General features: G+C 40.2%; 1 protein-coding gene across 6 annotated transcripts in view; it reads right to left on the bottom strand.

Moving 5' to 3' along the window:
* Positions 1–7,081: 7,081 nt before the first annotated feature.
* Positions 7,082–24,287, bottom strand: part of UBE3D (ubiquitin protein ligase E3D) — a 181,299-nt gene continuing 164,093 nt past the window's right edge. For all 6 annotated transcript variants that reach the window (XR_007923233.2, XR_011388635.1, XM_070073839.1 and 3 more), the window contains one exon: positions 7,082–7,639. Coding sequence is in view for 4 of the 6 variants with exons in the window: in XM_070073839.1 (XP_069929940.1) it covers positions 7,619–7,639 (21 nt within the window). In the remaining 2 variants the exon portion in view is untranslated. The remainder of the gene's footprint in view (positions 7,640–24,287) is intronic.

Genomic DNA, 24,287 nt, shown 5'->3' with positions numbered 1-24,287 from the left:
AAAAATGTAATTCCTGTTCCTATCCTGCTTGACCTCAGAGGTCAGAAGGAAGAAGGTCCTTGATCTTCAAAATGGCATTCAATGCTTTCTACAATCTAACAAGAACTCTTCCGTGTTTTTAAAATTCTTAATTAATTACTTTCATTGTTTTGCAAGGTGGGGTGGGGGGAGGAAGAGAGAGAAAGAGAGAAATATGAATCTACCATCCAACAGTTTACTTCCGATGCCTGCAACAGGAGCCTGGACATCATGTGACTCCAACATGGGTTGCTAGGACCCAAGTACTTGAAATGCTCTTACTCCCCCTCACTCCCAGCTGCCTCCCAGGGTAGGCATTAGTAGGAAGCTAGAATCAGAAGTGGAGCCAGCACTCAAAGCCAGGCACTCTGATACGTGAGGTGAACTTCCCAAGTGATACATATACATTTTTTTTTTGACAAGCAGAGTTAGAGAGAAAGGTCTTCCTTTTTCCGTTGGTTCACCCCCCAATGGCTGCTATGGCCAGTGCACTGCGGCTGGCGCACTGCGCCGATCTGAAGCCAGGAGCTAGGCGCTTCCTCCTGGTCTCCCATGCGGGTGCAGGGCCCAAGGACCTGAGCCATCCTCCACTGCCTTCCTGGGCCACAGCAGAGAGCCGGACTAGAAGAGGAGCAACCGGGACAGAATCCAGTACCTCGACTGGGACTAGAACCCGGGATGCCAGCACCACAGGCAGAGGATTAGCCTAGTGAGCCACAGCGCCGGCCCTGCAAGTGGTATCTTAACTGCTATCTCAAACACTGACCCAGCTATCCTATAGTTTTTGCAAAGTCGTCACATGTTCTCTCTCAAAATGCCATTCTTCCTGATTGTCTCCATCTTCCTGTCTTCCCAAATCTCAGCTACCAAGTATAGCCCATGTTGAATCCTGCCTGGAATCCACACTGGATTAAATCTACACTGGAATGTCTTCTTTCATCACTTTCACTGGATGGGAAAGCTTTTTTTCCTATAACTCTTGTGGTTTGGCATTAAGCACTCCTTGTTTTGCAGAGTTCTCTTCTTATGTATTTTTTCTTAGCTGCATCCTAAATTTTAATCCCATCCAAAGCAAGGTTTAATGATAGTGCACATTTCAGAAATACGTTACTGCTGGGTAAGGAATACCACCACTAGATGTTTCACAGGAGGCAGCCTTTGTTTATCTAGAGGATATTCTTGTCATGCCATAGTAAAGCAGGTGGATGAATTAACACAAGCATTGAAACCGGCTCTTCCAAAATTGCTGTAAACAATTGTCACAAGGTTTAAAAGACACATGGGAAATATGCTTTGTTGATACACTTCTCTCTTTTGTGCCTAATGATTTTTTTTTTTTTTTGACAGGCAGAGTGGACAGTGAGACAGAGAGAAAGGTCTTCCTTTTTCCGTTGGTTCACCCTCCAATGGCCACAGCGGCCGGCGCACTGCGCTGATCCAAAGCAAGGAGCCAGGTGCTTCTCCTGGTCTCCCATGGGGTGCAGGGCCCAAGCACCTGGGCCATCCTCCACTGCACTCCCAGGCCACAGCAGAGAGCTGGCCTGGAAGAGGGGCAACCGGGACAGAATCCGGCGCCCTGACTGGGACTAGAACCCGGTGTGCCGGTGCCGCAAGGTGGAGGATTAGCCTATTGAGCCACAGTGCCGGCCGCCTAATGATTTCTAATTCATCTATTTCCAGTTTGCTAGTGATTTCTTTAGAAATTTGAAACAAATAGAGGTGAGTGTTTAGCCTAGCAGTTTAGATTCTGGTTAAGAAGCCCACATCCTCCATTGCAGTACGTGGGTTTGATTTTTAGCTGAAGATTCTGATTCTAGTTTTTTGCTGGTGTAGATTCTGGGAGGCAGTGGTGTTGGCTCAAGCAAATTAGGTTCCTGCCTCCCACATGGGATGCCTGAATTGAGTTACTGGCTCCTGGCTCCATCCAGGAGCTCAATTCTGGTTATCATGGACATTTGGGGAATGAATTCAGCAGATAGGAATTCTCTATCAGTGTCTCTCAAATCAACAAAAAATTTTCAAAGTATATATTTCACCTTTTTTCTTTTAATACCAATATTAAACATCTACTGCCTAAGATAAACAGTGTGACTTTCTTAACATCATCATTTCTCAGATTATATTGGATTAGAATGTAGAATTTCATTTCCATTCCTTTGCTACATTATGTATCTTATTTCAAAAGTTCTTTCTTAACATTGTCATTAAAGTTTAACTTCATCACATTAACAATTTAGGAAATTTATAGTGTCCTTTATTGAGTTTATTAATCACAGATTTTGGGAGGGACGGGAGGAAAAGTAAATGAGTAATTGTTTTCCAGAACAACAGAGGATGGCACACTTTCCAAGTTCCACATGTACTATTACAGAAAAATAATGATGGCTAATTTTGATACTTGTGGCACTATCCTGTGAGAATAAAGTTTCAAGTGAAAGGGCCAGCCACACGTTAAATGTTGATTCAGGAAAGGAAGTGCAAGAGTGACCCAGGCTAGCACTTCTGGCTCATTTTCCTAGAAAATGGTATTGCTTAGGGAGGAACAGTGATGGGCGGGAAATGCAACAGGAAATATAGGTCAGAGAGATCCTTTTTGCTAAGTACTGATTCCTTTCACTGGCTTCCAGTCTGGGGGAAAAAAACAGAGAAGATTTCATTACTTTGTGAGCATTTAAGCTTATAAAATGCTATAGTTTCTACATTCTTTTCCAAGTGACACCTGCAGAAAGCCTGCCATGGTTCACTTTGGTCTAGAAGGGTTCTGAACAAAGGGTAATTGTTTTCAGAGCCCTTCAGCCAAACTGGGGTTCCAGTACCGTACTGATTAACAACCTGACCTAACAGGAAATGAATGGGAGCTGGACGTGGATATTTTCAGCATGCCTTTCTGGGACACATCTTTTACCTAGGGGACAGCCCAGAGCCTGGTGGTCAGACTTGCAACAAGGAGGTCCCTCACACGGTAAACTTGTTTATGCTCTTGTGGTTCTGGTCCGACCTGTCTGCAGTTTATGCTACCTGACTACTGCTCTGGGGCTGGAAGCCCAACCTTGTGTTTTCCCCTATGTCACAGAAAAAGCCCAGCCTGGGGTAGCCCTAGATTCTTCAAATGGAAGGCAGAAATTCAAAGCATCATCACAGTAGCAAACAAGTTCAAAGATCTCTACTTAATGATCCTGTGTAAGTAGAGTGTCCGGGTCACTCTGGGCGGGAACCAAGAGTCAGACAAAGTGAGACAAACACACGTAGTCACTAACAGCATATAAAAGCACACTTCAAAAACTTCGTGGTAAGTGGAATTAAAAGATGTTTATTTGTGGGCAAAAAGCTTGAAATCCATGCATGATTATTTTCATAATGTGCATTTTTATAAACTTTTTAAAGATCCTCATACACATGGATTTCAACATGCACCCCCGCCCCAAATAAACTCATTATTTAATTCCATTTTGGATGAACTTTGGGAAATACTCTCACATAGTAGTACAAGTTGGGTGCTTTTTATGTTTGCTTATTTATGTTTATTTGTTTTTATTTATTTGTAAGGCAGAGTGATAGCAAGAGAGAGACAGGAACTCCATTTGGGTCTCCCACATTGGTGGCAGGGGCCCAAGTTCTTGAGCCATCATCTGTTGCCTCCCAGGATGTGCACTGGCAGCAAGCTGGATGGGATGCAGAGGTGGGACTGGGAACCAGAGACTAGATATGGGCTACTGGTGTTCCAAGCAGTGACTTAACCCACAGCCCCATAACATCTGCCTGTGGATGCATTTTAAAATGTTGTTTTGAGCAATTGTGTTTCTGTCATCCTTCTTAAAACTAGAGAATTCACCTGTTAAAATGAGTTATTTCTGTTACATTATTACTGGCCCCTCAGATTAAAAAGTGACAATGAGCTCTGAGTCAGCAGCCAAAATCTTGAAACATCTTAAAATACAAAGAGGGGTTGTTACATCAAGTCACATTGAGTGGCCTTGAGTATTTAAGATTAATTAAAAATGTGTAGAACTCGTGGATGAGCAATTAGTGGGAAGCATCATTCCCATACTTAAGATAAATGATGATTCTTTCCTAATTTTAGACTAAGATGTACTAGTCATCCCTATATTCACAAATTACAGTGAAACGTAGGTCCCAATTAATCTTCACCATACATTAAGAACAAAAACAAATGTATGGGGATAACAACCATACTGGCTTTATCTATCATGCAAAACTAACATTGTCAGCACTTTTTCCTATAGGAGCTACTTAATGGCCCTAATTATCAAAATGCTAGTGCAAAGTAACACCAGAGTATCCGGTTCTAGTTGGATTCTTTTTCTAGAATTAATGGAATCAAACAAGCTTTGCTAATATTTCTGATTTTTTGTTTAGTGAAGCTACTTTTGGCACAATGGGGTAAGGCTGTGGTTTGTACACAATCTATTGTTGGCACTGGTTGATCTATCTCCACAGTAACTCCTGATGGACTTGATTTATTTTGACCATCTATGGTACCATAATATACATACACCATGGGTTAAAGTTAGATGACTTTATCTAAAATACACCTTCTTTCATCCAACGTTTCCTTTTTTATTATTTTAAGAAATTATATTATGTTATAATAAAATAAAGTATTTTTTTTGTTTCTCCCCCCATGAGAATGTAAATTCTTTGAGGGCAAGAACTTTGCTTTATTTTCCGTATCTACAGTTCCCATAACTCTGCCTGACATGTAGCAATTGTTCCATAAATATTCATCGAATTAACAAACTTAGCAATTGGTTTGCCAAGAGGTGTGGCCAATAACTCTGTAGCAAGGTGTGCCTACTATAATATTTCCGTAAGTTTATACTAGGTGAGAATGAGTTCAGAGTCACAGACTTACAGGAGTTTTCACACATACACACATACACACACGTATACAGATATATACAAACAAACTGACTGGAAATTAGATATTTCACTATGCTTCTAAACCTTGGTAATCCCTTAACTGTTTGTCAAAATCTGTGATACTATTATTAAGAAATGCTACTGAATAGATTCTGGAATTATAATCATAGACAAAGGAGGCTAACATGGAAGGACTTGCAAGGGTCAATGTTAAGATTGTACAGCCTCTTCAATTCTTCCTAGCCCTCCTAGTGTGATTTGCCAAAATTTAAATCTCTTTAATACTCCCCCAACACCTCTCTCTCTCTGTCTCTCTCTCTGTCTCTCTCTCTCTCACACACACACACACATACACACAATTTTTCATTATTTAGGCAAAGAAAACAAGATAGGAAACTGGCATTTTATTTACCCTCCCACTCTGTATGGCCACAAGGAAGTAGACGGTTACCCCTCAGCCCTACCCAGACTAGATGTTAACAGCTCACCTTGAACACTGGCTCAGCTGTACTGGCCATACTTTCCCAATATGGAAGCCAGAGGAGATCCGTCAAGCTCAGGACTTCAGTGTGGCAAGATGAACTTCAAACACAGTAGCTACAGTTTGTCGCCAGCAAGCTGCCCTCTGTGTGTGTGTATGTTCTCCCCTTACTCTTCAGAGTTTGTTACAGTCATTCCACTCCTACTCCCCACACAGTGCCATCAGAAAAGAGGTGGGCTTGCTTCCTCCCTTTTTCTCTGGAGAGAGGCGAGAGGATCTAACCCCATTTGACTGAACTGCTAGAGAGGCAAGGTTGGCAAATTAGAACATTCTCCTAGTTGGGTGTTTTGAGCAATGTAGAGTTATTCAAATATTGAGAATTTTCACCATCAAAACCAAAAACATCTATTTGTATAGCCATGGCTTCTCTCTCTCTTTTTTGTTTTTCCAGAGGGAGAAAAACCATCTCAGAAGAAAGTTCTTTTTTTTTTTTATGCACAGACTAAACTCTGCTTCATCTAATTTATTCCAGTCTCCAACATGAGATCAATACGAACTGAACTCTAAGAAACAGTCACACACAAAGGCACTCATCATGAATGTATTCATTTATGAAAACAACTAAGGTCAAGCCACATGTCAGAAAGAGACTCAAATTTTGGAATAAACCATGCCAGCTGCAGTATGTGTTTAGAGGCAGTGCCCAAATCTTGTTTCTCAGGCCACCCCTTTGACAACAGTGATTATCAATTTTGTCAATCACAACAGTATCTGCAGAAATTTTCGTTCATCACAAATGTGAATGGGGGGGGGGGGTACGCCACTGGTATCTGGTGTTTATAAAGGCCAGGGATGCTGCTAATGCTCATCAATGCACATGCAGCCTCCCACAGCAACGAATTATTCTGGCCACAATGCAAATAGTGCCAAGGTTGAGAAACCCTGCCTGATAACGGCTCTAAAGCATGAAGAGTCAGCATGGTGTTTGGAAGCCTAGTAACTTAAGTGAAGCCAAACTAATTCTCAGTGGCTGTGAGTTCTGGACGTATCACTAAGAACTTCAATGTTTCAAACTGTGCTTAATAAAATGACTCCACAGGATCAAACAGATGGGATCTATTCCTATATCTGTCCACCAGCTATAGAATTAGAATGTTAGCCACTACCCTTTGGGTGGGACAAAAGTTTTGGTTGAACTCCAAAGAAGAAGAAGTCATGGCAGGTTGACCAAATCATAATGCCAACTGATACCTGTTTAATGATGTTGGGAAACCAGGGGGTAGGAAGCACAGGTTGTTTTGAGGAAAGAGGTTTTAAGTGGTTGACAGGCTGGGATTGTTGCCAACAGACTTGGGGAGCGGCAGGGATAGCTGCAAATCCATTCTGTCCTCCTGAATGTGGAGCAAGGCAGGAAAGGAAGATGTGAGAGACGTGATCAGATCTCAGGTAGAGGAGGTGGATCTGCCTGGCTCCAGCTCCAGCTTTGATCCTAGCTGTGTGATTCTAGGCATGTCTTAACACTTCTTTGTAAAATGAGGAGCCAGGCTGTGCTCTGCAAGACTCCTTCTAGCTCCATTATTCTCATTCAGTGATTCCCTCACCACCTGCCCTGACACGGAGGATTAACACAAGCGATAGATGTCTATTCATTTGCAATAGTATGTGGTGAAAGGAATAAAGAACAAAAGAGACACGAGCAGGTTTGTGTGTATGGGAAAATCTTTAATTGGATAATCACTCATTCCACAAGCATCCACTGAGTGTCTTCTGTGAATAAGGCATAAAAAAAATTTATAATTTGTGTTTTAAACAAACCTGAGGAGATCTTTCAAAGTTCATTTCCCAGGATTTACAACAGTTAACATTTACTTCCGCCAGCAAGCTCTTCACTGCCTTCTACCCAGGACAGATGGGTCTCCATTAGCTAATATCATTCCAGGTGGTGCTGACACAGCACATATTTGAATATTCCTCTCGGTGGGAAGTAGCGATGTAACTTCTATACTTATCTCAACCTGCTGACAACCTGCTACTATGACTTTCTTCACAGTTCTGGGCTTTCAAAGATGTGCAGTTAACCCTTCTCTTAGAAATGCACGAACAAGTAAACTCAAAACTTGAAGGCGATGCTCTCATTCTATAGCACTGGTTTCAATGCCTGCTGTGCCGGTTGCTGGCCTTCGGGATGCTGTTGCTGGACGGCTGTCTGCTGAGAGAAGAACGCCTCCGCTCCAACAGCTACATCTTCAAAAAGGCCACCTAGAAAAGGAAGAAAAACTCTCAATGCTTTTTTTACATAACACGATGAAACGGTTGCATGCGCATCAAGTCAGAATCAGTTAAGTCTGTTCCATAGGGATGCACACTCATCTCAAAAGAAAAACGACTCTTAATGGAGCCAGACATTGCATTTTATAGCTGGAGCCAATTAGTCTTTTTAAAAGGAACCATATAGTAATTAAAATGACTCAAATGCACTTTGAAGAAAAAAATACAATTTTAATTGACACTAAAGTTATATTGCTAGAAATAATGCGGTCTTCTTTCCCATTGGTTCAAGCTACTGTTTTGACATTCCATCAGCAGAATTCTGAGTCTAGAAGATCCCTAGGCAAATCCAGGTCCTCAACACTATGGGTAATTACATCAGACTCTCCTCAGGTCAGGCTGACACTTTTTTATTTTTTAACTTTTTATTTATTGATTTGAGAAAGAGAGAGAGAGAGAGAGAGAGAGAGAGAGAGAGAAATGTGTGTGTTCCCATCTGTTGGTTAACTCCCTAAATACCTGCAACAGCCAGGGCAGGTAACCAGAGGAAAGAGCTGGGGACTCAATCCAGGTCTCCCGTACAAGTGGTAGGAACTGAATTACCAGAGCCATCACTGCTGCCTCCCAGGATCTGCATTAGCAGAAAAGGAGAAGCAGAACCTGGAGCCTGGAACTGCACCCAGGAAATCTGAAGTGTAATGAGGGCATTCTAACTGGCAGCTTAACCACCAGGCTAACTGCCCTGTCCTATGCAGATACTTTTAAAAGTGCATTTAATCATATTTATTGTGTTTGTCAAGAACAATTCATCCCAAAACCTAGTGTTTAAAAAATTTAATCCACACAGGTTTATGTGCAAAATATTTTCAGACTAATGGGAGCCCAGGTTAAATGCATCTAATTTCCCAACAGTTCTGATAATAGAAAAACAGAATAAGTTAATCATAAATGTTTAGAAAGTCAGGGTTCAGGGGCCAGCGTGGTGGCACAGCAAGTAAAGCTGCTGCCTGTGATGCCAGCATCCCATACGGGTGCTCGTTCGACTCCCAGCTGCTCCATTTCCAATCCAGTTCCCTCCTAATGTGCCTGGGAAAGCAGTGGAAGATGGCTCAAGTGCTTGGGATCCTGTACCCACAAAGGAGAAGAGGAAGAAGCTCTCGGCTCCTGACTCCTGGCTTCAGCCTGGTCTAGGCCTAGTCACTGTGGTCATATGTGGAATGAATCAGCAGATGGAAGATATCTCTCTGTGTGTCTCTCCCTTTCTCTCATACGTCTGACTTTCAAATAGATAAAATAATTTTTTAAAAAAGAAGGGGTTCAGATGTGACAGTAAGTTTGTAATTGTGCCAATATCAGGAAGACTGCCAGATGAAGAATAGAGACAAATAAGGGAAGTGGGGGGGAGCGGGGAGCTCGGAAAACTCGTACTGCACTTTTCTGGGAGGGGAAGGGTGAGCAACAATACTAGAAACATCCCAGTCTTGCAGAAATACGGGACACCTGTCAGGAGCATCAGCGAAGTTGGTTGAGGCCCCAAATGCAGTCAAAGGAGGCATGTATTTAATGATCCTTGTTAAAGACAAAGGAGAAAGACTCATGCAGGGCAAAAAGCATCTGCTTTATGTTAATCCAGAAGGCTGCTACTCTTCAGACAGTGCTGGTAAGAAAGGCAACTGCTGAGTTTCCGCATCAACTTCCAGCCGAATTTCCTTCTCAAGTTTTGAAAGGAGAACACCGAAGTTGAAGGAGCAGGTAAAGAAAAAAGCTTAGATTCCTAAATAACATGTGAACATGGACCCAATGGCTTATTGTGAATATCAAAAGAGAAACTGGTTATGAAAAGCCAAATGTTAGGTGTTTCTTCCCTGCTCCCTCTCAGACAGAATCTCTGATAGATTTTAGGGACTCAAGGGCTTGTTGAAGAAAGCCCACCGTGGCCGCCAGGGAATAATTATAAAACCACAGCGGAAGGGAGAGCAGAGGACATGGATTCTGCCTTCAGGGATCACTGTGGGAGATGATGTTGTGCTTCTATATGAAGAAGTTACAGGGACAGCAAGTGCATTGCCTTATAATGAAGACAATGTGAATGCTCATATCCAGAAATAGGAAGGTGATGGATAAAAATCAGTTATCTCTCTCTCTTTTTTTTTTAATGCTGAAGATTGTTATGCCATGGAGTATTCCAACCTGAAACTGCTCAGGGCATCAAAAGTACTGCTTAAGTGTCATGAAAATGGGTAAGTACTTTAGTTCTGGAGGCAAAAGAGAACAGTGTTTCAACTGGAGGTGATTTTGCCAACAGGGGAAATTTGGCAGTCCCTGAAGAGATTTTTTTAAAAAGACATATGTATGTATTTATTCAAAAGGCAGAGCAACAGAGAGAGACAGACAGATTTTCTATCCATTGGTTCACTCCCCAAATGGCTACAGTGGCTTGGACTAAGCCAGGCTGGAGCCAAGAGCCAAGAGCCAGGAGCCAGAACTCCATCCTGACCTCTTTACATAGGTGGCAGGGGCCCAAGGAGCAATAGCAGGGAGTTGGATCAGAAGCAGAGCAGCTAGGACCTGAACCAGTGGCACTCTGACATGGGACACCAATATCACACGTGGCATCTTAACCCACTGCACTACAATGCCAGCCCCATCTGGAGACATTCTTGATTGTCAACAACCGGGAGGCAGGGCTGGCTCCTGGCATCAAGTAGGCAGAAGCAGAGATGCTTCTCAATACGCTAAAATGTACAGGACACTCATGACTGGAGCATAGGGAGATTACTGATGCCATAGACAGGAGTGTCAATTGGTAAAGTCAACAACAGGAGTCACTGTGCACTTACTCCTCATGTAGGATCTCTGTCCTTGATGTGCTGTACATTGAGATTTAATGCTATAATGAGTACTCAAACAATATATTTCACTTTGTGTTTCTATGGGGGTGCAAACTGTTGAAATCCTTACTTAATGCATACTAAACTGATCCTCTGTAAAAAAAAAAAAAAAAAAAAAAAAAAGAAAGAAAGAAATTATCAATTCCCAACTTGACTCTCACTGGGATTAAACATGACAATAGGTCTGCTCTGATTTCATCATCATTTAAAAAAATCATCTATTATTTTTCACTTTATGTTTCTGTGTGGGAGCAAACTGTTGAAATCCATACTTAATGTACACTAAGCTGATCTTCTGTATATTAAGATAATCGAAAATGAATCTTGATGTGAATGGAAGGGGAGAGGGAGTGGGAAAGGGGAGGGTTGTGGGTGGGAGGGACGGTATGGGGGGAAAGCCATTGTAATCCATAAGTCGTACTTTGGAAATTTATATGCATTAAATAAAAGTTAAAAAAAAAAAAATGTACAGGACAGCTTCCATACAAAAGCATTATCAACCCCCAAAGTCAATAATGCCAACAGTGAGAAACAGTGTAATTATGGACATAATTTTGGGGGCCAATCTCTCATTTACTAGCTGTGGGGCCTTGAACAAGCTTGTTAGTGTCTTCTAAGCCTTCCACATCTGCGAAATGGGAATACCAGGACTTCCTTGAAACTTGTAAACTCTTCATCATACCTTCAGCTGATTTGGGCTCCTTCCTACTTCGGCACAGCTGCATGATTTAGGGGGAGCAAGCAATCAAAGTTTTGTTTTACAATCAAAGAGATACAAACTCAGAAATTCAGTGACTTGCTCGGGTTACAAAGCTGGTAAGTGGCATTGCTGGGTTTAAGGAGACATTTGCATGTCTGACTCATGCTTTTTCCACTCAAACTTTACAGATGAGTAAGAGAAAACTACAGAAGCCTGGAGACTTTCCATCTTTGGAACTGTCAATATCTCGAGATTCACTTACTTTAGCAAGCCGGTGAGTGTGAACCCACAAGGAAGAACAATCTCACACGAGGGAGAGCATAAGACGAGCTAATTAATGTACCACAGAGACCCCTACCAAGGAAGAAAAACAAAGGTTTGACCTAATGTCTTTTCCTCACCTCTAGTTTTTATAGATAAGCCTAACAACAGATTTTGCATTTTTCAGAAATTAGTAGTAAGCAGCAGCAACCATCCTTGGAAACAGGTACTACATACTGCATGTTAGTTTGCCTTTTTTTTTTTTTTTTTTTTTTAATTTAAAGCTCTGTGAGTTAACATATTTCAAAGGCTGATTTTGTTTTTCCTGGCTTTTATCCATGACTGGAAAAATTATTTCCCCTAACTGCCATTTATTTTAAGAGAAGATAATTTTATTTTGTTCCACTGTACTGTGAAAAATCTCTGTATTTCATCTTATTTTATTCCCTAAAGTAAAAGTTTTAAAGCTTTTCAGAGTATATGAGTACAACAGCAGCTTCAGGCTCTGTTGGTTGTTACATTCTGGAATACATAGTTACTAAGTATAAAAAATTATTTAAAAACGATGAAGGGGTGGGCATTTAGTCTAGTGGGTAAATGCCCACATCTTGTAGGGGAGTACCTGCCTTCAATACTCAGCTGTAGCTCCTGAACTCTAGTTTCCTGCTAATGCAGGCGCTGGAAAGCAGCAGTGATGGCTCAAGTAATTGGGTTCTTGCCACCCACACGAGAGACTTGGATTGAGCTCATGGCTCCCAGATTGGGGTCTAGTCTAACAACAGCCAGAGGTGGATTTTGGGGAGTGAACTAGTGGATGGGAATGCTCTCGCTCTCTCTTTCTCTTTCTTCATCCACTTCTTCCTCCTCTTCCTCTTTCTCTGTATCTTAGATACAGTAAATTTTACTGTAAGATTTGACTCTTCAAGTTCTGTGCATCTAAATATGGACACTTGGGAATGGAAAGGGAGAGAAGGTGTTAAGATGGCTGAAAATAATGGCTACACGTTAAGCCAGCATCTAAAAACAATCTTCTTAAAGCACTGCGTACAGGGGCAGACATGTAATTACTGACCAAACGTGAAGTTGATAATGCTTTAGGACATTCATGTAACATGCTAAACATTTTCTTTTGCTTTTAAAGATTTATTTATTTATTTATTTGCAAGTCAGAGTTACACAGAAAGAGAAGGAGAGGCAGAGAGAGAGAGAGAGGGAGAGAGAGAGAGGGAGGGAGGGAGGGAGAGGTCGTTCATCTGCTGGTTCTCTTCCCAATTGGCCACAATGCCCGGAGCTGTGCCAATCCAAAGCCAGGAGTCAGGAGCCTCCTCCAGGTCTCCCACATAGGTGCAGGGGCCCAAGGACTCCGGCCATATTCCACTGCCCTCCCAGGCCATAGCAGAGAGCTGGATCGGAAGTGGAGCAGCTGGGACTCGAACCAGCGCCCATATGGGATGCCAACACCACAGGTGGCAGCTTAACCCGCTAAACCACAGCACCAACTCCCACGCTAAACACTTTCTAATGTGATTTTCTCTTAGTTAACAAAGTTATATTTTTAACTTCTTAATCCTCAACAGAGACTTGGAATTTCAATCAATGAAGATATGCTGTCAAGGCAGGCTGCACAAGATAAAATTAGCATTTTTTTTTTTTTCAAAAAAGCTACATAAGTGCTTTGGGATGTGTAAGACAGATAAAACAGTAAAATACTGGAAAATGTGAGTTTCATAAATTGTAGACCTTAGAAAGGATTCTTTACAATAAATAGCACAGCCACACATGAATGTTCCTTTTAAAGGGCACTGCTAACTTAAAAAAAAAACAAAAACTGAAATTATACTTTAAAGATTTTTTTTTGTCTAGATGCACCTCATGTTCAAAGTTGTTCTGTTGACTGCCTTTATAACTTGGAAAAGGCGCGAGTACACTTTATACCTGATATAATAAAATATTTCATAAAATCTGATTTCTAGGATCCAAACTTCATTCAAACATTTAAATTTAAATTTAAAATAATGCATACAATATAAAAGTCCATAAAGAAATAAATAGTGGGACCGGCACTGTGGCGTAGCAGGTAAAACCGCCGCCTGTGGCGCCAGCATCCCATATAGGCATCGATTCAATACCCGGCTGCTCCACTTCCAATCCAGCTCTCTGCTATGGCCTGGGAAAGCAGTAGAGGATGGCCCAAGTCCTTGGTCCCCTGCACCCACGTGGGAGATCCAGAAGAAGCTCTCCTGGCTTCGGGATCAGCACAGCTCCGGCCATTGCGGCCACCTGGGGAGTAAACCAGCTGATGGAAGACGTCTCTCTCTGTCTCTCTGCGTCTCTCTGCCTCTCCTCTTTCTGTATAACTGTGACTTTCAAGTAAAATAAATAAATCTTTAAAAAAGATAATAAAAAGCCCTCACCTTTTCTAGCACTTATCATATACACTTGATGTCTTAAAATAACAGTGGGATGGAGTACTTTCTGCCTGTTGAGTAATTCAACACTGCTCAGGCCCACGTGAGGACTCCTAGATCAACGTTTTGTGTTGGACACTGGGCTGCCAGGCCGGCTTCATTCCTCCATTGCATTCAATCATTAAGCACCTCTTAGGTGCCACTGGTTCTCACTGAGAAGATAGGACTTCTTTGTGGTGGCAACATGGGTATGGGGAGGCAGCTAACTTATCTGATTCTTAAAAGGTGGAATATGTTAAAGATGGATACCTACCACTTTCTGGGAGGAAAAGGATTATTTTTGGATTATGAACACAAGAGTTACTTCTGGAGTTGTATCATGGAACAGATAACAATTAATTACAGACACTATGCAGGCAGAGAGGCAACAAAACCTGGTATGACAGAGTTTGGCACACATCTGCTCCCAGTAAAGGATGCTGGCTTGTTAAAACGAATCACTGGTAAACAGGAAGGACACAATGAAAGACCAGACATGGAAGAAGCAATGCAATGAGGAAGAAGAATCTGTCTAAATTGGCAAAAATTAAGTGTATACTTAGTTAGGGACAGAAAAGCACTAGACTAAGGGAACATTAGTGCAACCTTCCAACCCCAGATTTTCTGCACAAATTCTATAAGAACTTTAAAAAGGCATAAGAAAGAAAGTAAGCTGGATGTCTATAAATTAATGTAAACCCTCACCTTGCATTTTTCTTTAAGTTATGGGTAGTTTTATGATAATTTACAGGTAATATTGATTTTTCTAGGAAATAGTTAAGCTAAGCACAGCTACGTTTTTAACAGACATCAGGGTCAAAAGCCAGGAGTGACACTTCCAGTATGAGAAGTACTGTAAGAGAAGCAAGTGTTTGGCCTAGCAGCCCAACCACTTGTTGGGATGCCCATATCTCATGTTAGAGTGCCTGGGTACTAGCATTGGCTCTACTCCCAGTTTCACCTTCCTGCCAATGCACATGCTGGGAGGTAGCAGCGATGGCTCAAGCACTGGAGTCCTTGGTAGACAGCAGTGACGGCTCAAGTGACTGAGTTCCCTGGGACCCACATGGAAGAAATGGATTGAGTTCTTCATTTACAACTTCAGCCTGGCCCAGCTCTGGGCATCAGGGACTTTTGAGAAGCAGACTAGCAGACAGAAGCTCTCTATTTCTTTCAAACACATTTAATTTAATTTTTGTGTTTCTGGACAAAGACCATTTTTTTTAAAACAACTTGAAAACTCAAAAGAGACATTTGATTATGTTACATATAGTGCATCAATCTATGGCAGTTTGTTTTCTTGATCCATCATCTAAATTTTTTTCTGTTTTTACAGAAATTTTTAATACAGATTGGTTCATAGATGGTCGGTTACTTTGCCAAAAAACAAGTGTCCATTGCTTCAATATTGTATAGTAACATCAGTTCTCTGTAAACTGGGTTCAGCAGTATACTTTGTACTGCCTGGAGTTATGGTTTTTAATGTCACTAAATTAAATGCCCTTTAACTTCCCCCCTTCAAAAATAATCCATCTAATTGGCAAGAAAAAAGGAAGATGGATAGAATATATTCTCTTTCTTTATTTTATTTAAGGAATACAAGCTTCATGTATTTTCTATACAGAAATTTAGGAGCATATGATTCTTCCCACCCTACCCTCCTACCTGCCCATACTCTCTTACTTCTTCCTCCTCCTTCTCCTATTCCCATTCCTATTTTTACGAAGATCTATTTTCAGTTAACTTTGTAATCACAACATTAACACTACACTAAATAAATAGTTCAACAAATAGTATGAAAAAAAAATTGTTCCTCAACAGTCAACACAAGAGCTGCTCAAAATCATTACATCTCAAAGTGTCAATTTCATTTCTATAGATTACCTTCTAGGTACTCTATTAGTTACCACAGATCAGGGAGAACATATGGCATTTGTCTTTTTGGGCCTGGTTTATTTCACCAAGTATTTGGTTTCCAGTTGCTTCCATTTTGTTGCAAACAACAGGATTTCTTTCTTTCTTTCTTTTTTTTTTTACTGTTGTATACTATTCCATAGTGTATAGATTCCATAATTTCTTTATTCAGTCTTCAGTTGATGGATATATGGGTTGATTCCATATCTCAGCTATTGTTAATTGAACTGCAGTAAACATGGGTGTACAGGTCACCCTTTCATTTTCTGATTTCTTTACATTTGGGTAAACTCCCAGAGTGGGATGGCTGTGTCATACGGTAGGTCTATCTTCTTAAAGAAAAGTAAAACAAAACAAAAAACCAAAATACTATAAGAGAGAGGTGGGAGCAGGAGGTAGAGGTCTGAGACCACTGGTGCTCTCCACTTCTGGATGGGACTAAAAATAATGGATCAGTGCAGCGATTAGTGAGTCTTGGTCCTAGTCTTAACCAAAGCAAGTTTTAGACATAAGCTTTTCATCACTTCTTAGAGAATGTGCAGATTGTGAAAAGTGTTTTGGCATGGGATGGTGCTACTGTAACAATGTAATGAACAAGGAGTTCCGTTGCTCCTGGTTACACAAGGATAATGCTGATCCAGTAACTTTGCTCATGATAGCAAGCCCATGGGACAAACATTTACATGCTAACAGTTCTTTGGTATTAACAAGAAAATATATTGCCTCAAGCACAAAACATATTTATAAGGAAATAATTCAATGATATGAATGTGGGTGGATGTCTATATACATGAACTACTGACAAACAGTTAAGACATTTATCTCAATAAATCCACTATGGCTTATAAATCCAATTTTTCATTTCAATGGAATATCTGCAGGAGAGAACAACAGTACCACTGCAGCTCAGGACTCAAGACTGTTTTGACAGTCATCACTGTGCTGCTGTATTGGGCAATTTTATTCTGAAATTGAGCTACCACAGCCCAAAAATGAGGGAGTGTTTTTCTACAGTACCAATTATAATATTTTCTGTTGTTTGGTGGAGAGGTGTCTTCAGCAGAACTGTTTAATACACCTTACTTACAGGGAGCCCCATTTTTCTCTTTATTCTGGTTGAGAGCACAGGTGTTGAAGATGATGATATACTTAGGGCATCAGTACAATTAGAAATCCCTGGAGAGGACACCAACCCACATACTGGGGAACAAAATAGCTTTTTTTTTTTTAAAGGGAAAGAGTTTATTGGGGGAAACCTGACAGACCAGAAGATAGGGGCAAGAAGGAGAAGAGGGAGGAGAGTGTAAGAGAGAGAGTGAAAGAGAAAGAAACAGAGAGAGAGACAGACAGACAGATCAGGAGACAAAGCAAAGAGGGCCACGAATTCAGAAACAGGTCCTTTTAAAACTTTGCCAGGCAAAACAGCTTTCAATGGAAGATGACTGGTTTCTGCCATTTCAACATATTTTTTTCAGTGATAACATTTAAATTCCTATTTTGATCAGAATATTAGTTCTTCTAATAGAAATTCAACCAAGAGAAAAACTTGCTTCATACAGAAAAAATATTGTCTGACTCATTACAAGGATGGAGGAGGGAATGGCTTGTGAGGTTGCAGCTGTGAGCCTATCAAGTGAAGAGTGGGTCAATGCCTTGAGAACACCATGTGGGCAGTAATGCGATGTAATGAGTGACCCCCAAAGCCAGGAATGCATGAGAGCAAAATTCTGCCACATAGGATGATTGGCACATAGGATGATCTCCCGCACTTTCTAAGGAAGGGGCTAAAGGTCACATCTGTCTTTGAAAATTGTCTTGGACAATCTTATGTCACACTCAAGCAGCCTTACTTCTGTTGGTTGTTTACTGTTTCACAAGTTCTTTACCTCAACTGTTAAAGTTAGAGAAAGCAAGACTTATATCACCTACCAAAATTTCAGCTTTAATAACGATGTGTGATTATATGAACACTTAAGAGAATATAAAAAAGGGCAAAATAGGAAAATACAATTTTTATACCACCATTACTCAGGGATAACAATTAGCAACATTTTGGGTATATCTTTCTACATTTTTTATGTATACCTGGTCCTTTCTATATGTGCTGTTTTGTTGTATATACTTCCTTTTTTAACCCAATAATATATTGTGGTAATTTTCACATGATGGTAATATTCTTTTATGATATTTTTAATGGCTGTGTTATATTTCATTATAGATCAAAGTCATTTAAGCTACATATTTTTCCTACTTTTTCCCCACTTATTTTACCAGTGGGAAAAACATGAGGGTTGGGTATGGAGTGACATTAACTGGCCCAGGGAGCTCTTCAGTAGTTCTTAAAGGGATGTCTCTGGACCAGCATCATTGACATCACCTAGGAAATTATTAGAAAGGCAAATTCTTGTGTCACCTTACAGATGAGCCTACTGAATCAAAAACTCTACGGGTGGAGCCATCAAGATGTGTTTTAGTAGGCTTTTCAGTTGATTCTGATGCTTGCTAAGTTTAACAGTTACTGATCTCTTCTAATCATTTCATAGCTGAGCAAATCGTCTGGAAGAAAGTAACCGACTTATTTAAACTGACACAACAAATTAGAAAAGGGCTCAAACACAGGTCTTCCTACTTCAGCAAACTAAAGACACTGATTAAGGTGTCCAAAAAGCCTTTGGGAAATATGTTTCTGGGGGTGAGCATTTGGTGCAGTGGTTAAATTGCTGCTTTTGATCCAGGAGTGCCTGGGTCCAAGTCTCCACTCTGGTTCTGGATCCAGCTTCCTGTTAATGTCACCCTAGGAGGCAGCAGCTGATGACTCAAATGGATGAGTCCCTGCCACCCACATGGAAGACCCAAACGGAATTCCAGGCTCCTGGTTTCAGCCTGGCCCAGCCCCAGTTATTGCAGGCATGTGGGGAGAAAACCAGTAGATGGAAGATCTCTGTGTCTCTGTCATTCTGCCCTTCCAATAAAAAATTTAAAAAGTACTTAAAAATATTTTTCCTATATAAAACTGTCAAACAAAAGAAACATTCTATCCAGTTCCATTTCTTGATAAATACTTAAGGAGGCTGGAGCTAATATCACCAAAAGGAGAGCCAAGTCCCTTTTCTGAGTTATTTAGAGTGTAAAGGGGCAAAATGACTTACTATATAAAGTCAATCTCTTAAGTGTTAAGTGAATGAATATTTTGGGGGGGCTGGGTTGCAGAGGAGACAGCTTCTGATGATGCCTTCATGTGATTTCGCTCTCTAAATCATTCCATAGAACTCTTTAGAAAAGGGATTTTGTTAGTTCAGGGAAAGAAAACTGTCAAAGATTTTACTTCAAAATAACTGTGATAACAATGCCAAAAGCTGCCAAAGAAACTGAATCTTCTACCTATGGCTGGAGTGAATGTAAAATGCTACAGCCATCCTGGAAACACAGTTTGGCTGTTTCTTTTACAACTAAGTATGCAATTATCATATGACCCAGCAATCCCAGTCTTGGAATTTGTCCTAGAGAAACAGAAACTTTTATTCACACAACTTATACATGAACATTCATAGCAGCATTATTTTAATAGCAAAACACTGGAATCAGCTCAGGTGAAAGGTTAAACACACACGGTGTTACTTCCAAATCACGAGTTACCACTAAGCAGTAAAAAGTAGCAAATAACTGACATACAGAAATTGGAAGAATCTCCAGGGAATCAGGCTGAGTTAAAGGAACCAATCTCAAAAGGTTATAAACTATATAATTCAATTTATATAACATTTTTGAAATGAAAGAATTTTACAAATAGAGGGCAGGGCAGTGAGTGCCAGGGTTTAAGGGTGTAGGGAAGGGGAAAGAGTGAAAGAGGGTGTAATTATAAATAGGGTAACAGAAGCTATCCTTGTGTTTATGGAACTGTTCAGGATCTTGACTGTGGAGGGTAGGGCAATAGAGAACATACTGAAACTGTATGGAAATACACACACACACAAATGAGTACAAATCTATCCAGGTCATTATCCTTGTAGTGAATTCTTCTCTAGCTTCATAAAATGTTATCATGAGGAGAAACTGGGCAAAGTATACAGGGATCTTTCTATATTCTTCCTCATAACTACATGTGAATCTACAGAATTATCTCAATAAAAATTTCAACTGAACACAAGGCCATAATACTTGACAGATGATCCTGTCTAGCTTACTTCAGTCCCGCTCCCTCTAGATGTGGCCTTGAAATGCACGCTTAAGTCTTACACTGACGTTCTGCTCAATATATCAGCGAGATCCCATTTTCCTCAGTGGAAGGGCCTGAGTAAGCCTGTCAGTTAACTTTTGGAAAACGTCTTGAAGCAGATGGTTACAATGAGACAGAATATCATTATACTCACCCAGGTTGGGCTGATAGTCAGGCTTTAAACGCTTAGGTTTCACATAACAGCCCCTTAAATCTTAGGCTGTGTATGAAGTACTTACTCTAGTCCCCTAACAACACCTGTCCGTTTTCTTCTTGCCCTGGAGTAAACACTGATGAAAGATTTGGCATTTTTTAGAACTGAAAATGCCACAGTGGATTTTCCACGCATAGAGCAAGAAATCAGTATTTTTATCAAACTGAATACATTTCAGCTAAAATTCTAGTTTTAATCTCAACAGCAATATCACCTTACAAAAGATTAGGGAAATAGGAAAGAGAGGAAAAAAATGCTATAATACCCTAACATAATTATCATTTAGGTCTACTCATGTTTTAACATCCATATTTTTTGTTCTGAATACCTTTGTGCACATTTTGTAAGTATTTTTACATTTTTACTGTTGCTCATTTTTATTTTAATAGCTGAAAAAATAGTCCATTATAATTTAATCCATTACAGGCTTAAATTATTCCCAGGTTATTAGATCATACGTATTACAAAAATCATTATGTCATGTTTATAGATTTTTTTCACATTTTTTAATATTCCCTCAGGATCAAGTCACACAAAAGTGATTGATAGATTGAAAAATATGAATATTATAATTTGGTACACAGTTTTTTTCAATAAGCTATATGAAATGATAATGCCAGCACTGGGACTAATTTTTCTTATTACTGCTAATTCAATTTAAAAAAAAAGATACCTTGGCACTTTTGTCTAAATTTTATTGTTATGCATTTAAACGTTCTCCCAAGTATTTATTTAATAGCTGTTTCTCTTTTTGGTTTATTGCGACTTCGTGTCCTTTTCCTTTATCTATCATGGCGTGTTTAGCTTTTTTTTAAATAGCGTTTCATTTTTAATTGCATAAACTCTTTAGTAAATGTAAATAAATTTTCTTATGCAGCAAAGAAATTAGGTGCCAGGCATGGTCTCATCTCACTAAATCCTTGCCAAATCCACTTGAATTAAGTATCTAATTGTCTCCAACTTATAAATGAAGAATTGAAGTTCAGAGGAGTTAAATAAATTTTATTCATGACTACAAGGTAATAACAGGGCAAGGTTTGCAAACCAAGTCTCTGCTCTGAGCCTAGTATTTTATTCCTTCATAAAAGCTCCTGTCCATCTAATTATGGCAACAGATAATTACTATGGTAACCGTATTTTAGTAGAAATTCATAATATTATAATTTTAAGCCAGATTTAGGAGTTGAAATGATGCAGGCACTCTACTTTGCTAAGAAGAAAGTAAATTCCTTCTTTCAGATTAGTTTAAGAAGAAGGAAGAAAAGTTAGGATGGCAAATTAAAGCTATACCTGTAAACAGAAAACAATTCTTTGATTAGAGGAAAAAGCTTCTGGCAGACGAGAAGAGCCACTAGGACAGATGAAAAACTGGCCTGAAACCTCAGAAAGGACTGTCTGTCTGCAAGTTAAGTTATGCCACAGTCTAACCAGTTCAGTAAAGAAACAGAGATTATGACCTGGGATAATCCAATAACAGCTAAGGACTAGCAGGAAAGGGATCAAATTATAACCAAGTGCATCTTTTCTTTGGTGATTTTCTACTTACATATTCCTTGAAAAGTATCATATTTGAGACATGCAAGTCTTTTAAAAAGAAAATATCCATTTAAACATAAACACCATTTATTTCTTAAGCCTATTATTTAGAACTGCTGGAAATAAATAGGGATCATAAAAACTGTAATTAACCTGTTTAGTGTAAAATAGGGATAACAAATGGCTTATAAGGATTTTATAATTTCTTATGGAAAGTAAAGCAAATGCTCACCCTGACAGAGGCAAGCACACTGCACTGAATGCTGTGCGATGCTCTCCCCTGAGCTTTTTTCCCACCTTTCTGTACGTTTATTATTCTTTAATAGAAAGCTAATTACTTGGCATGCATGCCTGGCATGCCTATTTAATTCTATTCTCTTTTTTTCATTGTTTAAAAAATTTAAGTTATACAGGCTTCATGTATTTCATATATACCGAGTTAGGAACATAGTGACACTTTTTCACTTTAAGCCATATAGAAGCTCACTGAGCTCCTCTGGGTCAAGAGAAGCTTAGGGTTTGGGACTAGAAAGGGGTATGCAGTACTCTCAGTGGTAGGTTTCACACCTTCCATCTAAGCTCCAGGAGAAGCCAGAAGTAGCAGATAGATACTAGGAAGTTGGAGAAAGGTGAACCCTAACAGTTATGAAAAAGACCGGACAATTAGAGATAAAGTACATTAACCAGAGAGACATAAAAACGGATTAGTCTAAGAAGGAAGCACACAGCCAGGGACCACAGGCAAGAAGAGAAGACACAGGCTCTGGACTCCAGGAAAGCTGAGACAGACTCCCTCCCCAACACCCACCAACTGAATGACCACTCGGAGCCCCAGTTCCCTCCAGTGCTGCCCTCAGTGGTTGTGGGGCTTATCAGAAAAGGACATAAATAGCCTGGCAAGCCCTGGTACGAACACGGCCCTCAAAAGACGGAAGAGGTTATTGTTAGTACTGCTTTGCTCAAATATTTACTTAAAATATTGCTATAGATGAATCTTTCAGTGTCTGCTGTTCAAGAACGAATTCATGATTTTTTGATTACTTTTAAGGGAAGAAGTAGAAGTCTGATTGTGTATATAAGATATCTAAATTAAAATATGGCTTTGTTTTTCTTATACAAAACCTAAGTAACAATACATCTACCAGTGACAGATACTGAAATTGTAGATACTGTATCTCAAGAAAAAAAAACTTCAAACCTATAGTGTCTGTGGTGGCTGGATGTGAAATATCACCTGCCACTTGAAATAGAACTTTGAGGGGCCAGTGCTGTGGTGTAGTGGGTAAAGCCGTTGCCTGCAGTGCCAGCATCTCATACAGGCGCCAGTTCAACTCCCAGCTGCTCTACTTCCACTCCAGCTCCCTGCTACAGCCAGGGAAAGAAGCAGAAGATAGCACAAGTCTTTGTGCCCCTGTATCCACGTGGGTGACCCAGCAGAAGCTCCTGGCTCCTGGCTCTGGATTGGCCCGGGCCGTTGCGGCCATCTGGGGAGTAAACCAGCAGATGGAAGACCTCTCTCTCTGCATCTGCCTTTCTGTAAATCTGCCTTTCAAATAAATAAATGAATAAATCTTAAAAAAAAAAAAAAAGAAAGAAAGAAAAGAAAAATAACTTTGAGCCCAGAGGGCACCGGTAGGAATGTATAGGGTGTCTTTGAAGGTGCAGAATAGGCAGTAATCCTGGGGCTTCAGATCAGCACATCCTTGATTATTGCCTGTGAATTTGGGATTACTAAATAAGACACAGATCTTTAAATGCATTTAACTATTTGGGTGAATCTGTAATAATTAGATCCTTCATAAATATATCCAAGTTGTATGACAAAATCAACTGGACAGAAGAGGCTGGATAATTGTTCATCAAAACACTGTGGGAACAGATGGATGCAAATATGAGCTACAGTCACTCAATCATTCATGTATTATAATGTGAACTGCATTTTTCTGGCTGTCAGGGGGCATTGAAGACTTGGAAATGACCAAAACTCAACCATGTTTTGTCGGGAATCACCAGTAGCCTTTAAAAGCAGCCAATTACCTAGCAATGCTAGCTAGTTCACCATGAGACCTGTATCGTGCCATCTCTTCAAAGAAATGCAAGTTCTATGAGTAGTCCTCACTGTCTAACTTGAGGCACTTGCACTCAACATAAGTCAGAGCCGGCTCAGCATACAGCTGAAAGGGGCAGCATGGCTTAGAACAAATGAGAGATCTTCCAAAACTTCATGGGAAATGCATAATACAAGAGTGTGTGGGTAGCAAAAACTTTTTAATTTTTTTAAAGATTGATTTATTTGAAAGACAGAGTTACACAGAGAGGTAGAGACAGAGAGTGAGAGAGAAGCCTTACTCCCCAAATGGCCGCAAAGGCTGGGGCTGAACTGATCTGAAGCCAGGAGCTTCTTCTGGGTCTCCCAAGTGGGTGCAGGGGCCCAAGTACTTGGGCCATCCTCTGCTGCTT

The sequence above is a fragment of the Oryctolagus cuniculus genome, chromosome 5, assembly GCF_964237555.1.
Source record: "Oryctolagus cuniculus chromosome 5, mOryCun1.1, whole genome shotgun sequence".
NCBI classification, from domain to species: domain Eukaryota; kingdom Metazoa; phylum Chordata; class Mammalia; order Lagomorpha; family Leporidae; genus Oryctolagus; species Oryctolagus cuniculus.
The sequence above is the reverse complement of the archived record's forward strand: the minus strand, read 5'-3'. Positions and strand labels throughout refer to the sequence as shown.